This window comes from Crinia signifera, chromosome 19, assembly GCF_055691185.1.
Source record: "Crinia signifera chromosome 19, ASM5569118v1, whole genome shotgun sequence".
NCBI classification, from domain to species: Eukaryota; Metazoa; Chordata; class Amphibia; order Anura; family Myobatrachidae; genus Crinia; species Crinia signifera.
Window position 1 is genome coordinate 22,299,006 of NC_139226.1, and position 17,484 is coordinate 22,316,489.

Below are 17,484 nucleotides of genomic sequence, written 5' to 3' on the forward strand. Positions count from 1 at the left end.
ACTGGTTAATCCACACTGCCTTTCTTTAGGACACATACTGTAACTCTGGCACCACAGAAAGTTTAGTTGCATGTGTTAAGACTGTAGTTAATATGGTCACATTCTCACTTTCAACTCATTGTTCCATATGTAAGCTAGTTCAACATATATACTTCAAAGTAGATCATATTCATGTATCTCTTATTTCAGAACAGAAGCAAGTTTACTGTATGTGTGTTCTTTGTATAGAATTTTTTTTTTAATAACATGTAACAATCATCCAAACTTAAAGAACATAATGTTGTATCTTTAATTAATAAATCAGGGAAATTGAATCTCTATAGGGTATACAGTATTTAATACAGTGTGGATTTTTGGTAGTGTAGCTATTTCAACCAATCAGATTCTAGCTATCATCTTCTTCAAGATGAGTAAGTACAATCTGATAGTTTGCTACGGGCAACATCTACATTTTTCAAAATCTGCACCTTAGATAATACACCTGTACAAGTCTGGTTATATCAGTCATGTAAAGCCCTTTCCAGTCTGGATGGTAGTGATTGCTTTACAATATCTTTAACGTTTTGGCCTATGAAGACATAGAGGACGGGATTGATGCAGCTGTTGAAGTAAATCAACCACACAGAAATGTGAATTATTTTGTTATCTATATAATAACCATTTTCTACCACTATTGGTAAAGAGTTAAATGGAAATGTGCAGATGAAGAAACACAGTATGACGGCAGTGATGATCTGATAGGGACGCTGTTTCCTCCTCGGTGTCTTCACTTTTCTAAGTTTGAAACAGATTAGACAATAACACATTAGAATAGCAGAAAAGGGGACAATAAACACAATGACTAATCTTATGATGTCGAAATCCTTAAAATAAAATATGTCATAGCTAAAAATTATATGAGGAGAATTCAGGATGATGCTCACCACCCAAACTAGTGCGGAAATGCAGCAAACGAACTTACGTGTTCTGTATGTTTTGGACCAAAATGGCCACATTATGGAAACACAGCGATCAATACTCATGGCGGTCAAAAAATAGACACTAGCGCACATGGTCATAAACCATAAAAAAATCATGAGAAAATCGGTAATATAGTAAAAGCTTACAAATCTACATGGGATAGACATACAACATATGAGGTCAGCTATGGCCAGGTTAAGGAACCACACGGCACTGACTGTCTTTAGCCGGAATCCTGCGATCCAGATAACCAAACTGTTCCCTACAATTCCCAAAACACAAATGATACTGTAGAGAAGGATTGCCAACACTGGAAATATTTGGAAATAACTGTAGTCATTATTGGGTGCAGTCCCATTAGAGAACGTCTGATAGTCCGAGAGATCATATTGCACAGCAGATGGTGTCCTGAAAGCAGAATAGAGCATAAATAGTGATATTATTAATGGTATTCTATGTTAAAATCAGTGGCGACTTCAGAGGAGAGGCTCCAGCAAATTCAAAAATTCTAAAAGCGGAGTCACCCCAACTGCCACCGATTGCCATTACAAACTGACTCAATGGCAGCTGGTGTTTCTTCCCTATTTGTATTTTATACTGTAGTGCAGCCCCTCGTCTGGTGCTGCCACTGGTTTACTGTAAATTGCAATACAATTAAAAGCTTAATGGTGGCATCATAACAAAAAGTTTATTTTCCATAATTTGCATGTCGCATATTATTTTACCTATCACAGTACAGCTTTATTCATGCCCAGTTCTTCTGCAAGAAATTTCTTGCCTACCCTCCTTGAAGGTGAGGGAGGCACACAATTTTTTACGGTAGTCCCTCACAGCCTTGGAAATGTAGGAGACTCTACCGTATCCATCCGCATCCTTCCCACTTCACATTGAAGTGGGCAGGATGAAAATAAATCCAGTAAAACCCGAGAGACAGTGTAATGGGGGTGGGGCGAAAAACTGGAATTACATAATTTAACACCACTCCCTATCTGTTGACTGGCAACTAATGGGATTTCACACCTTGGGGGTGGGGCCTGATTATATGACAGTACAGCCCACCCCCTAAAGTGACATCAAGCATCCCTCTCCGGGGATCTCCTGCAGAGAAGAAATTAGAAGTATGCAAGTATATACCAGAATAAACAATATTGCAGTTTTATATTTTCCTTGGCACATAGGGACCCTCCACAAACCTCTGGGCTATTGAGCCGTTGGACTGATATTCTGTTCCCCGTTTTTTTTTTTTTATTTGAAAGAAAGAGAAGAATTTGCACAATGGATGCACACCGGAAGAGATGATTTTTTTTTTATATTTAAAACATAACCTTTATTGGTTTATTTATATAAAATATATAGAGAGGACCCAGGTGTCTGCGTTCTTTATAGTCGTGTAGAACGGCAGGTCTTGGTCCACTCCGCTTTTTGTGAAATGATTTAGAGGTTAAAATTGGACATACATATCACACATACATATAAAGTGAAGTGCTCATGCACTGTAAAAGTAGGAAAGTGTGTTTATAGTAATTAAAAGTGTTCGCTGGACATGTTACTTGTTCCTAGTTTTGCTGTATAGAAACTGTAATCAGTTCTCATTTACTGGAGCAGTGGGCTGTATAGATGTTAGGTTTAACAACTCTTCTCCCTTACTCCAGGAGATTGTATCTAAATAGGAGACCGTTTGTTTTTAGTTAGAGTCTTAGCTTTTAGGTAGTTCAAAAATATTTAGCTATTATTCACTCTTCTCCTCTATTATACAGTGATAATGTCACTTGTGTCTAATCTGACATGTCTTCCAAATGGTGTTTCATTGACAATTGTATTCACTGTTTCTGCTGAGCTGCAGTTGAATTTTCACTGTACATAATTAGATATTAGTTAGACTTCTATTTATTTGCTGCCTTAATCGGCTTAGTATAGCATGTATTTTTACTTGGGGGATTTAAGTGCAATAGAGGTTGGTAACCAATTTTTAGTATTCCACTGCCATCTAGTGGCTTTTGGTGGAAAATACCAGGGTTAGCTTCCTCTGTTGTGGGATATTTATGCCTTCTTTATCACAGTATTTTTTCACCATCTAGTGGTCATTGGTGTGAAATACATGGGTAATATTCCCCTGCTAGTGGCTTAGAATCTAGTCGGAGTATTAGTGGGTTAATAGTCTCTGCACTTATTTGTTACAAGCAGGCTGAGTCCTACTCTGGCTAGACTGATTTCCACAACCCCCTCTATACATGCGCTGGTTTTCAATTACAGTCTATACAGCATTTCTATTTCATTCATTATACAATAACATCGTTGGATACAAAGTAACCCCCCCTTTCCCCTTCTAAAGCCCCCTTTTTTTTTTACCAAGGCATCCCTATTTTGGAAAGGACTCTAACGACATTCTACACTTATCAGCTTTTTTGTATCCTAAAAGACACTCAGCGGGTCAGAATATATTTATTGCATTTGCACTTTTTTACAGCATTTTTTATTCTGCCCCCACTTCCCCTTTTTTATTGTCCCCACCTTTTTTATATTGTTCTCTCATCCCTACCCCCAAAAAACCCTAGTATCTATTTTTCTCTTGTATAAATAAAATATGTTTTTTATACCTTAACTTGGAATATATCACTGAGAGAAGGAGATTGGCCCAGACAGACCGTAAACGCAAATTCTATGTCCATACTGAACAAAATGTGGTACGCAAAACATTTCTTTGCATTTCATTATACACTATCAGGTGCCTCTTTTCTTTCCCTATTCTCCACACACACACACACACACACACACACACACACACACACACACACACACACATACACACACACACACACACACACACACATATATAATAAGTTGAAGAGTGTGTGTGCGTGTGTGTGTGTGTGCGTGTCGGTTGCATTGCGGGCACACCGTGGCACTTAGAGCCTCCAAATTTGGCAACAAGGTACCACTGGACCTGGTGGTGTTCACCTCGAAGCCGTTTTGGGGAAATTTCACTTAGAAATGTAAAAAACACCAAGGTTCAATTTGCCTTCATTAATGATCTGGAAAAAAAATAGACGATCTGGGAAAATGAACACAAAGGAACAACACCACACCTGAGTTCATTGCTGTCATTTAGTATGAATGCAAACACATTCTAGCATTATGGTGAAGGCTTTCAACAATTGGGAATAATTGGGGAAATACATAAACCACACATCACACACACACACGTACACATTGTACACACACACCCACACACATCACACACACAGTACACCATATACGCACACACAGCAAACTACTCACGCATATACTGTATACGTAGCACACCACACACACTTTCACATTGGACAGATACACACAACACACACACACATACAAAACACACCACAAGCAGTATAACACACGACCATATACACTACAACACACTCAAAAACAGTACAACACACACAAACTCACAGAACACACACACACACACTTGTTCCCCTTTTACAACAAAAAACCCGGATCCGACATGGCATTTGGAACACGGATCCAAGCCAAATCGGATCCAGGATTTTCACCGTTTACACTGTGGTGCCTACCTGCAGTGTAGACGGAGGTGTCGCTTGAAGATGACATCATCTCCAAGTACTTGGACTACGATCACACCTGCCAGGACCGCCAATCATCGCCCTAGGGGCAAGCCCAGCACCAAAGTAAGCTGCTGGGCTGCTCCCAGCCACCGTGCATCCCCTGTCTCCGAGGTGAAGGGATGCCGCACACAGACATCCATTCACCTCCTCCCTGACGCAGCTGCTGTCTGCAGAGTACAGCAGACAGCAGCAGAGGCTGTGTGTGACCCCCGTCCAACCTCCATACTGACTACAGGATGCAGCTTCCCCCATTGATGTAAACAGGAGCCGGGTCAGATGAATGTGACAGGTAGCAGATGGGATGAATGTGACATGTAGTGTGGCATAGAGGTGCATGTCCCTGCTTCACCCCACCATCTCTGTCCCTGCATCACCCCAACATTTCTGTCCCTGTGTCACCCCACCATCTCTCTCCCTGCATCACCCTGCCATCTCTGTCCCTGCATCACCCAGCCATCTCTGTCCCTGCATCACCCAGCCATCTCTGTCCCTGCATCACCCCGCCATTTCTGTCCCTGCATCACCCCACCATCTCTGTCCCTGCATCACCCCGCCATCTCTGACACTGTACCGTCTCTGTCCATGCTTCACCCTGCCATGTGGCATAATGTGAATTTTGGCTCAATCCAGGTGGCATAATGTGAATTTTGGCTCAATCCGGGTGGCATAATGTGAATTTTTGCTCAATCCGTGTGGCATAAAGTGAATTTTGGCACTTGCTCTGTGGCATAATGTGATTGTTGGCTCAATCTAGGAGGTATGATGTGAATTTTGCCTCAATCCATGTTGCATAATGTGAATTTTGGCTCAATTTATGTAGCATAATGGGAATTTTGGCTCTTTCCGGGTGGTATAATGTGAATATTTTTGCTCATTCTGTGTCGCATAAGGGGGATTTTGGCTCTTTCCGCATGGCATAATCATTAAGGGGCAAGTGTAAGGAGGTCTTCTACTGTTTTGCATAATGTGTACAAGGGGCATACAGCACGGTACACTACTCAAGGCCATGCCCCCTTTTGAGTGGTGGCACCCTCTTTTTCCCATACATTACCATACCCCCACTTTAAAATTTCCACTTCGACCATTGCACACACATATTTATATGTAGCGCACCTCACACACTTACACATTGGACAGATACAACACAACACACCACACAACAGTACACACACCCACATACACTACAACACACACAAAAACAGTACAACGCACACAAACACATTAATGCATCATAGGTGCTAAATCTCTGGAGTGGATGTGGAATTCATCAACACACACAAGCTATCAAGTCAGGAGTGGTGCCTTTGAAACAACAACACCACACCTGATTTCATTGCTGGCATTGAGTATCAATGCAAACACATTCTAACATTATGGTGGAGGTTTTAATAAATTACAATCTTGAGCCATAAACGCAGCATAAGACAACATTTTACAGCAATTTTTGGAAATGAAAAAAAAAAAAACAAGGTTGTCCCGGGCAACGCCGGTCAGGTCAGCTTGTACATATATATATATATATATATATATATATATATATATATATATATATATATATATATATATAAATGTATGCAACCTCTACACCAGCATCCCACACCAAGAAGGGTTAGAGGTATTGCGAGAATTCCTAATTAAAGAACAATCTGAAACATTGGAAACAAATTTATTCATTCGCCTAATGGAATTAACACTCATGAGGAACTACTTCCTATTCGATGGGAAATTTTACATTCAAAGGAGGGGGTGCGCCATGGGCAGCAACGTGGCACCCTCCTTCGCGAACACGTACATGTTCAAACAGGAGCAAGCAACATTCTTCACAGAACCCAGTATTGAGGCGTCTATATTTATGTACACAAGATTTATAGATGATATCTTCATGATATGGACGGGAGGAGAAAAAGCCTTAAAAGAACTTATGGTAAATAGCAACCTGAATGATCCAACAATTAAATACACTTACCAATGGAGTAGTGACACAATCCATTATCTGGATGTACAATTGAAAATGAAATCAGGAAAAATCTGCACATCCATTTATACCAAACCAACGGATCAAAACAATCTCCTGAGAGCCAACAGCCACCATCTGAAAGCTCTCCTGAGAGGTTTACCAAAATCTCAATACATGAGGGCAGCCAGGATAACGAGTGAGCCTGAAGAATTGGAAGAAGTACTCAACAATATGACTGACAGATTCTCTGAGAGGGGATACGATCTAGACACCCTTAAAAAGAGCAAAGAAGAAGTGAAATCCATATCCACGGAATCACTGCTCACACCTAAAATCAAAACAGAGAAACCCGTGATCCCATGGAAAAACACATACAACACCTCCAGCCCGGTCATTCAGAGAGCAGTTAGAGGGCTTTGGCCGATAGTCAAAACAGACAAAGAACTGCCAATGTTCAGGAACCTAAGACCTATGTCCTGTTTCAAAAGAGCAAAGAACATAAAACACTCTATCGTCCATTCGGATATCACAGGGTACAAAAAAACAACCAAAGAGGCCCACTCCCTAACAAAGGCACCCGGATGCTATAAATGCATGGGTTGCGAAACATGCAAGTTCATGATGACAGGCTCGCACTACAAACATCCACACAAACCCATTGAAGTGAAGATTAACTGTTCCAGTACGCACATAATTTACATCATTACGTGTCCGTGCAACAAATACTATGTGGGAAAAACCACCAGAACCATGAAAGAACGCATGGCATTGCATCGCTCCTCAATAAAACAAGCGTTGGCAGGGAAGAGCTCAGACCAGCCAGTTGCGAAACATTATGTCGCAGCCAAACACACATTACTTCAATTGAAATACATGGCAATTGACCATATACCCCAATCACTAAGGGGAGGAGATCGAGCAAGGAAATTGTTGCAAATGGAAGCTAAAAAAATCTTCAACCTGAACACTATACACCCCAATGGGTTAAATGAGAGGATGCCCTGGAATGTCTTCTGAGAACAACATCAAAAAGAAGATATGGAGAAATTCCAGAGCATTTAACCACAAAAAAACAAGCTTTAAACACCAACCCGTTTAAATTACAAACAGAGAATATACGCTGTTGCAGCTACTTTTGAAAAATTCTAGAAGAACTTCTTACACAGCCCAGCCGTCCCACACCAGGAAGATCATCAGCTCACAGACCCGTGGACACAAAGATCAGATGATAATTGAACACAATTGAATACATAAGAAGATAAGGTCCAATAAAAAGGATTTGACCAGAACTCTGCCCAAAAGGAAGAAACAGCGTAAAAGCAGTCATACAGACCACCTAATAATTAGGCTGTTTTAGCAGTAGTCTGTTAACCTCACTCTATTATATATGCACACATTGCAATGTAGTCAGTACAGTAGAAATCAAGCGGCAGAACGAAGGACTTCCTAGTAACATGTTTTTAAATTAGTTTGTCTTTATTTCGATGTAATCTTATACACTACATGTCCACCTTAAGCTTTTTTTACAGTGGACTCTTACGTTTATCACCCACACTGTTTTGTTTATTCGATTTGGTAATCCAGCGAGCCACGGCAAGAAACAGATGACGTCCTGAGGTTGCCAGGGAGACAGACAACATCACCTAGGCAACCGGACGCAACTGAAGAAGCACGCCCCCCTAACCCGCGCACCCGGAAACACTGGAGACGGAGAGGCCGGATGCGGTCACGGCGTACACCCGGAAGCATCAGGGGCCGACCGCCGGAAGTGTCTGACGAGGCGCGCGGCAGGGAGACGCCAGGCCAGCTGATTACAGGTAATGCACACTTAGCTACAGCTATTTAAGGCAAGCGCACCTACCCTCACATTGTTCACACCTTGAAGAAGGGGCTTCTGGCCTCGAAACGTCGGGCAACTGATGTGACCACTGTTTTGTACTTTTAATACAAGAATTTGTTTTCACCTTAAACCCGTGAGTGCCGCCACTTTATTCTGCATCTATTCATCAAAAACCTGGAAGGCACCGCGGTAACCTGCCTCAGTAAGCACGAGTGCCGACCGATACCTCTCTATATATATAAGCGAAGGAATACCTGCACTCGCACTCACACAAGTAGCCAATGTTGGGGTGCCCCAAAGACACACCTTGGTGTGTCAAATATACACAGTCCAGTTTCCCTAAATAGGGAAAAATGGAGCACTCTCCGGTTCTTCAAAAAAACTTTTGTATTTTATTTATGAAAAAATTACATACCAAGCGATGTTTATCAGGACAAAACAATCCTATAACTCCTCCGACGTTTCGATCCACCACCGTGGATCTTTATCAAGGAGATTGTCACCATGGAAATAAGGAAAAAATTATTTTTATTTATTTTTTTCTGCTCAATGTACAGAACAGCTTGTTGTCCCCCTCAAATTCCCCCTCTTTTTTCCCCTGTTTTTCTTCACCTATTCCGGCTAGACTGTTGATTATTTATGACTGTCCATATATGTTTATATATTTGACTCAACGAATGAGCATCCACTAGAACAGTGGATACACCCCCATAGACAATTCTTTCTGACTCAATTTGGTCAGTTTTTGTAACATTTTTGTGCTTTTTTTAGACTATGCCACTCGAGCCCCCCGGTATTACCCACGCATTCAAAATACACTGATGTATACGTTTGATAGCCTCTTCCACATTGTTTGCAAACATCGAGCACAGTCTACGCTTTTCACATAATACAAGTCAAAGGACAGCACATCGCAAATCCTGACATAATTTGTAACATAAAGCAGCCACGCTATCTGGCGCACATAGCATAATGATAGATGGTGCAAGCTGCGGCTGGACTGAGGTAACTCCGCTCCAAGCTGACACGGCGCCGGACGCACGATCAGCTGGATTCCTGGTTACTGTGGAGACTGCTTGCGTGTCACCCGGCGGAAGCCGGGTTGCCGCTTGCGTTCCACAGATCGGAAAGCACAGACTGACTGTGACACCGGCTGTGCCGTACAGCCTGACGCTGCGGGGGAGTTCCAATTAGTACATACTTGATTTGGCGCGCATTTTGGGTATATAAATCCGGGACGGGGAGGCGGACCAGTAGGTCTCTGGCTGCTGACGTGGATAGACCTCATGAACTGGTGACTATATTGCTGATTGATCGTTTTTTCCTTATTTCCATGGTGACAATCTCCTTGATAAAGATCCACGGTGGTGGATCGAAACGTCGGAGGAGTTATAGGATTGTTTTGTCCTGATAAACATCGCTTGGTATGTAATTTTTTCATAAATAAAATACAAAAGTTTTTTTGAAGAACCGGAGAGTGCTCCATTTTTCCCTATTTAGGGAAACTGGACTGTCTATATATATATATATATATATATATATATATATATATATATATATATATATATATTTTTTTACCCAATAGTGGTATGGCGCCTATAACAAAGTCCAAATGCAAGATTTGCAAATTCCGTATCCAGTGAAGTAATACAGGAGGTCTTTTTCGAATGATTTGTTTATTTATTATTCTTCACAGGATAGTCGGGTAAAAACGCTTGTAGACAATCCCAACGCGTTTCGTCTCACAGAGACTTCATCAGGGGAAATACAATAATCTTGTGGTCGTGATTTTTGTGAAATCTGTAGGATACTTTCTCCATTAAACATATATTTTCCGGAATAGATTAATTATGTAAGACATGATATCTCTTAGACCTAGAATACGAGTATAAATTAATATCCGCTGGTAGGTTTGTATAAAGCCAATTAGTGTGGCCTAAAATGGAACAGATCTTAAAATTCCTGTCGGCCTTCTTTGGGTTGGAGTGGGTAATATTTACCTATGAAGTTGCAGGTATTAGGATTCCTGTCAGCCTCCTTTAAATCGTGCTAAAATTAATTTTCCTAAAAACGTGGATGATGATACTTCATCCAAATAAAATAAACATGTATATCTCCAAAGAGACTCCTGTGTGCTTCAGAGAGGCTAGCAGTTTCTGTTCCATTTTAGGCCACACTAATTGGCTTTATACAAACCTACCAGCGAATATTAATTTATACTCGTATTCTAGGTCTAAGAGATATCATGTCTTACATAATTAATCTATTCCGGAAAATATCTGTTTAATGGAGAAAGTATCCTACAGATTTCACAAAAATCACGACCACAAGATTATTGTATTTCCCCTGATGAAGTCTCTGTGAGACGAAACACGTTGGGATTGTCTACAAGCGTTTTTACCCGACTATCCTGTGAAGAATAATAAATAAACAAATCATTGGAAAAAGACCTCCTGTATTACTTCACTGGATACGGAATTTGCAAATCTTGCATTTGGACTTTGTTATAGGCGCCATACCACTATTGGGTAAAAACATTGGGCTTTGTTCGTTCCCTATCCCTCAGGGAACTTAGTGGTGAGGCTGCCATATATATAAATATCTATCACTTTGTAAAACAATTTTTTGTTAAATAGGCTCTAGCGCGAGTTGGAATATTGGGGATACATATATATATATATATATATATATATATATATATATATATATATATATATGCAGAACAACAGGAGAGATGAATCTGCGCTTGTATGTGGTCACCAACCAGACGAAAAGTAGACAGGATAGACGTTTTCCTGTGAGACACTAAGTCCAAGAATGTATAGGACTGCAGCTTTCTCCAGCAAAGAACCCAGGACTCATAGGGTTAAAGGAAAATCTGTTTCAGAATGGAATAGAGAAGCGCTTCATAGTGTAAAACTGTATTTATTTAAAAACACATACAGTGCTGCGGCACATAAAATCAATGTGGACTCGTACCGTTAAGGTAACCGCTGTGGGCTGGTTACCACAAGATTCCCCTCCCCGTGCGGTGAGCGTGTCCAGTTACCCGGCTGAGTCCTGACGGAGGTTGGAGTTTTGCCTGAGGCTTTTATTGAAAAATCTTGTGGTAACCAGCCCACAGCGGTTACCTTAACGGTACGAGTCCACATTGATTTTATGTGCCGCAGCACTGTATGTGTTTTTAAATAAATACAGTTTTACACTATGAAGCGCTTCTCTATTCCATTCTGAAACATATATATATATATATATATATATATATATACCTGCTGTCATGAGCCTCTCCATTCCCGTAAGCGGGACCATACTGTGAATACAGAAAACAACATAATGAGTGCTGTGATAGGAGCCTGCACCAATCAGCCAGACTGTAGATGGATAGTGTGACATAGTGATCTTTAAACAATAGAAAAAAACAAAGGTTAAAAAATTAAAAACACTTATAAGGACTACCATGGGTGGACGTATATAATCATTCATTCTCTAAACAAACTGAAAGTCCCGGGGGACAGGATGGGCGGGATGCCACTGGGTCGGGGGTTGTTCCTAAGGTAGCGGACAATATACATAAGCTCTATGGAAGGATTATGTGCAAGGGGAGCACTAAGCAGAGCTGAAGATTGGGGCATTGTAGGTCAGGGTGGGGAAGGAGCTATTTTTTGCGCCAACCCCGCTCTGGGTATAGAAAAGGAGCATCTCAGAGTCCCTGATGGGGGCTGTTGTAGGGGGATAGGGTCCAGGTGAGGATCTGACCTGACCCACCAGAGGGCTCTTCTGCCCTTGGTTGCCACCGTGTTATTTGAACACGCTGAACGACAGTCTGTCATTGAGGCCCTTGGGCTTACAGCAGTCCAATAGGTAGATCCATTTGGCCTTGCAGCGCAGAAGTGCGCCTTCTCTGTCACCTCCTCTGTTAGAAGCTGGTGAAAATGTCCAATAGACTTCAGATATGTTTTAGATTTTGAGAGTGGGTGACAATATGAATGAAATTAAAATATTCAAAAAGTTATTTCCAGTCTGGTTGTTTTCTGGAATCATAAGCGACATGGCTCCCGATCTTCTGATTTTGTAAAAAGGGGTGCTATATTTTTAAAGAAAATACAACTTTTTGGATTCTAGGGCATATGCAGTATAAAATTACGTGTAATGCCCAATATTCTAAAAAGATGTATTTTCATAAAAAAAAACTCCCCTTTATGTTTACAACAATCAGTTCTGGTAAACATTGGATCATAAGTAACTTTCTGAAGACTTTCATTTAATTTGTGTTGTCACCCACTGCCAACATATTTGGATACCATAAATGCACTGCTTCCCATTAAGCCTATTGAACATTTTCCCCATAGATGCACATGCACTCCTGGTTCTGGTTGGCAATAGAGCTGCTTCACTTCCAGTTCCAGATGAAAATGGGGACGCATCAATTCTGGTTCTGGGTCTCAACCAAGTAGTTTTACTTCTGGTTCTAGTTGACAATGGATCAGCATTTCTAGTTCCTGATGGGGCATGACTAGAAGTAAAACTCACCCATTTTAAAAGGGTCACCATGCACATACACTCTAATCCCTGAGGAAGAGGCATTAGTTCTTGAAACACGTTAGTCCACATCTTTGTGCTCTTTTGGAATCACCTGAAGCATCAATTTGTCTACATTTGGATTGCATAGAAGGTTAGCAAGGTATTAGCCAGAAGATTCTCTGCGACTAACCACCAATGGCACCTCCACATTCAGTCTGCAGCACAATGCTTTGCAAGGCCTGATTAAAGGTTCCAGGTGCCCTAAGCTAATACACATGTAGCTCCCCTTGTAATGCTGCTATCACACCTGTAGAGGCACTCAGAGACTCACCAGTCATACTGCCTATGTGCTTGTTAAGGTAACGAAGATTTTACAAATGGCAAGTAGGATCTAATGCTTGTTGTGCCCAGAAAGGAGACCATGGCTTTAGGCTGCCCATCAGTTACATTGGCACAGCCATCTGGCAGTTCCATTAAGAACTTTACCCCCACAGTACATTGGGGTGTGTGATTGATAACAAGCATGGAATAAATTAGGCTGCAGCCTAATCAGCATATTGGTTAATCAAACACCGATGCTTTGCAATTGTTTAAATCTGTATGCTATTTATGTGAGCTAATTAGGATTTACAGTATGTTACTGTACATTCTTGTTATTTTGAAGGCATTACTAATACACACTTAGAATTGCATATCATCATCCTGGTTTATGCTGAGTAGCATCCACCATCTCAGCACCTTTCTTTTGCTAGCTTTCTAATTTAGGGCAACAAGGGCACCTCCGCTTGAGAATGACCTTCTAACATGCAGATAAATGCCCAGTTTGTATTCATACTATTCAGCACATTTCTAGAGAATATTTGGTCATTCCCATCAGTACCAGTCCCTGTGAAATTTATCATCTACATTCCCTATCACTTGTGCACACACTAAGATTTATATCTGTCAGGGTCCAGTTAAAATAATGGTTGCCTCATGACTGATTGACAGTTGAGATTCTGGTGGTCGTTTCTCTGACATCGGAATCAAAACTGTCAGAAGTCCAACAGTCAGAGTCCCAACATACACAGGCTATTTTTCCTTGTGGTGGTCCACAACCCCCATAGAGGGAGAATAGAATAGTCCACACAAAGTTTAAATGCGCTCACCCCCCTACCAGGTTCCTGACAGTCAGAATTCCAATGTTGGAGAAACGACCGTTGGAATCCCATCTGTTGGGGACTTATACCATACCCAGAATACCAGTATAATTTTTGGATTTTGGGAGGAAGCTAGAGTGCCCGGAAGAATCCCACGCAAGCTTGTGAAAATATACAAACTCCACACAGACTTTAAAACACTGATTTGAAGCGTTTTTGAGTGGAGTATATCTATTTGCAGTATTTGGATGTTTCTTAAAAGGGGTATTCAATCTGGGATTCTGACTGTCGGAATGCTCCGACAGTCAGAATCCCGGGCTGTTTTTTATTGATCCGAAAGTCACTCGACAGTCGGAATTCAATGTTCCGAGGGTACAATGTTGGAAAGTCTGTGGTTCGGCGAAAACATCCTCGGATTGTTTAAAAACGCCGGTGATTTCGACAATCCTTGGCTGTTTACCCACAAAACATAAACGAAAAAAGGTTTATCTGACTGCCTTCAATGCTGTTGTTAACGGCAGCATTGAATAGGCATGTGCCGCTATTTCTGCCGGTGGAAATAGCAGCACAGATTGAATACCCCTTGATTGAACACCCTAATTACAATTGTATTTTATATTTATAGTTTATTAATATTTACACTTTTTTTTTAATTGTTAAATTGTGTAATATTAAACTGGCTCTCCTCTGTACATTGGAGGTTATTCTGGTTGGTGCGCTCCCATGTGAATTTGCACGGGAACGCAATGTTTTTGTTCTGTGCATGTGCATTTAAGCAAGTGTTTGCCGTGTGCTCGCACACAACAGTGCGGGCTGGGTATTCCCATGGTGTTGCCCCGATTGCAAGGGTGCCTGGGGGCGGGCAGCTGACATCACCGAATGTCAGCTGCCCGCCCTGTCCTCGTACAGGGCACACGCAAAGCTAAGGCACCTGAGAGTATCTTAGTTTTGTGTGTACGCACCACATCATTTGGTGGTCAGCAAACATCGAATGATGTGGGTGTCGCCCCATCGGCTGCAAATGGATGTTTATGCCAAACATCCATTCGCAGCCATTCGGGTGAATTCGCCCTGCGAATGGGGAGCGGGCAGCAATGCGAGCTGCGGGCGTGCTTAAAAAGTGCTGTTAACCAGAATAAGGTCCATTATTTCTAAAAGATCAAAAAGTGGTTCATTTTAGTATGTATTCTGAACTTTATGTTAATTTATTTTTCTTTTAAGGATTAAAACTAGTAGACTATATCCCTAGTGTAGTCCCATGTACTGGATAACTCCAATACATCACTGAGGAACGAAATGTATCTGAAAATAATATATTGTACAACACAACTAGAGATAAAACAGCTGATCAAACTTACGTGGTGTTGTAATCCACCGTCATTGTAACTGAGGTCCAGTTCTCCAAAGTAGGAATTATTGTCCTATTAACCATAGATGGGTCCTCATGACTACTTTTCCCACTAGTAGCAGAATTATAACATGTGTTAGAAATGTTGTAAATCTAAATGGATCACACCAAACAATATTTATAGATTTAGATAGATAGATAGATAGATAGATAGATAGATAGATAGATAGATAATTTATAGATAGATTTTCAACAAAAAATTGTGAGCATTGCAAAACAATTGTACAAATGTGATTTCATCATGACATAGAAAAAAAAACTGTTCAGAGATTATTTTACTGCATTTACTGCGTACATTACATTACAATATAGTTCGAAGAGAACCTGCAGATGCCTTCATACCTCTCTGTCTCCATGCAAGAGTAACGTGTGATTGAAGCTTTCGGTGCAGAAGAGATGTTGTTCTAAGATGCTATGAGCGCTTCTCAAATGGAAATAACAGACTATAACACATCCTTTGTTGCTCTTAATGATTAGCTTTGTAGATTTGCATCTGGTCAGATTGGAGACAGCGAAGAGAACTATGGAAATATAGAGCTCCACCACTAACCTACTAGTAGCCATGTTCCCGATTCAGCTAACGGGTGTGGATGGGGGGGTTGACAGTACAGCCTAGGTAAACCCCAAATGGCCAACTCACTCAAGGTTGATACTGGATAAATGGTTGTCACAGAAAAGTTTGACGTGAAAAAGTCGGCATGAGTTTTTCACTTTTTTATTTTTTCAATGTCAACACCGGAGGATGTGAACTCCCAATTATTATACCTGTCCCCTCGTATGAAGCACTTTTGGGTAAGGTTACTAATACCAGTTGAAGACTATGTGGACAGTAAACTATGAAGAAGTCCAGAAAAATGGGAAAAAATTCTGAGAATCTCAAGTCGACTTCTTCGTGTGTCGACCATGGCCATGTCAACCTTTTGCTTGTGTCGCCCTTTTGTCTATACCGACTTTGTGTATGTTGACCTATTGACTGTCCGCAAACCCCCCCCCCCCCTCATGGCACAAATCTGTACGCTTACACATCCCCTTGGGGCAGGTATTCCGACAGCCAGCACGTGGCCTTTACCTGCTCGCCAGGCAGCAAAAATATGCTGCTTAGGGAGCAGTTCTGAATCAGGCCCTAAGACTGTTGTCTCTATAAATATAAAAGCAAAATAGCTAGCCAATAGCAAATGGGTAGTCAAATGGGATGCGGTAACAATGCGGCAATTGGGATGTCGATGATAGAAATCCCCGGTGCCAGAACTTCAACATCAACGGAGATGCCAACACCAGAATCCCAACAGCCGGATTCCCAATCATAATTATGCCGGGGTTGCTTAGCGTTAGGCATAGGATATAGGTTTAGGCACTAGGGAGGGGGGTTAAGGTAGGGAGGTTAGGGTTACACTGCGGAGAGGCTTAGGCACTTAAAAGGGGGTTAGGGTTATGTACTAGGTTTAGGGTTAGGCTGCGGGATGGAAGGCTTATATTGTGAGGGTGAGGAAGGGTTTGGGTTATTCTGTGTATCACAGTGGGCAAAATTGATGTATATTTTACATACCAGATCTAGTACCAGCCTTGCCCATGGCTATCAATTAACATATTTCTTTCTTTGAGAAGGGCAGAGTGAGTTTATCAAGTCATTAGTACAGATCGCTATCAATACTGTTGGAGAAGGTTCATGTGCAGATGATGTATGATTGTTACAAATTGACTTCTCATGATGATTTCAACCTTAAAATCAGTTAAAAGATACTGTATGGGTCACGGGATAGCTCAGATTACTGTCCTCGGGTAGCGGTTATACAGTATACTGTGAGCTCAGTGTTACAAAAGTCACACAGTGTATCTGGCACCCAATCTCTTCAACCTCTCACCCCCACAAAGGCTACAAAATAATACAAGTAGAACAATTCAGAATTGACTAATCACTCATCACTAATGTGATCACTAATATGCTTTATATTCTTAATAATGTGCGTTCGAATTCCAAAATGGGTTGGGTAAGTATTCTTACCCTCTCACTTTACCCCAGAACCCTCCCTACCGGCAGCCTAACCCTCCCC

At 41.2% G+C, this 17,484-nt stretch overlaps 1 protein-coding gene across 1 annotated transcript; it reads right to left on the reverse strand.

The window, feature by feature from the left end:
- Positions 1 to 474: 474 nt before the first annotated feature.
- Positions 475 to 15,477, reverse strand: LOC146041773 (C3a anaphylatoxin chemotactic receptor-like). The gene is made up of 2 exons (XM_083161675.1): positions 15,384 to 15,477; positions 475 to 1,368 (listed from the first exon to the last, which is right to left on the reverse strand). Exons 1-2 carry the CDS (start codon positions 15,455 to 15,457, stop codon positions 501 to 503), a joined length of 942 nt encoding a protein of 313 aa, XP_083017801.1. The 5' UTR covers positions 15,458 to 15,477; the 3' UTR covers positions 475 to 500.
- Positions 15,478 to 17,484: the final 2,007 nt, after the last annotated feature.

Bases quoted from the DNA above. Each gene is read 5' to 3' on its own strand.
- LOC146041773 (XM_083161675.1), bottom strand. From the start codon at position 15,457: ATGGTTAATAGGACAATAATTCCTACTTTGGAGAACTGGACCTCAGTT. The intron at 1,369-15,383 runs GTAAGTTTGATC...TTCTGCTTTCAG, and splicing joins ACGGTGGATTACAACACCAC to GACACCATCTGCTGTGCAAT.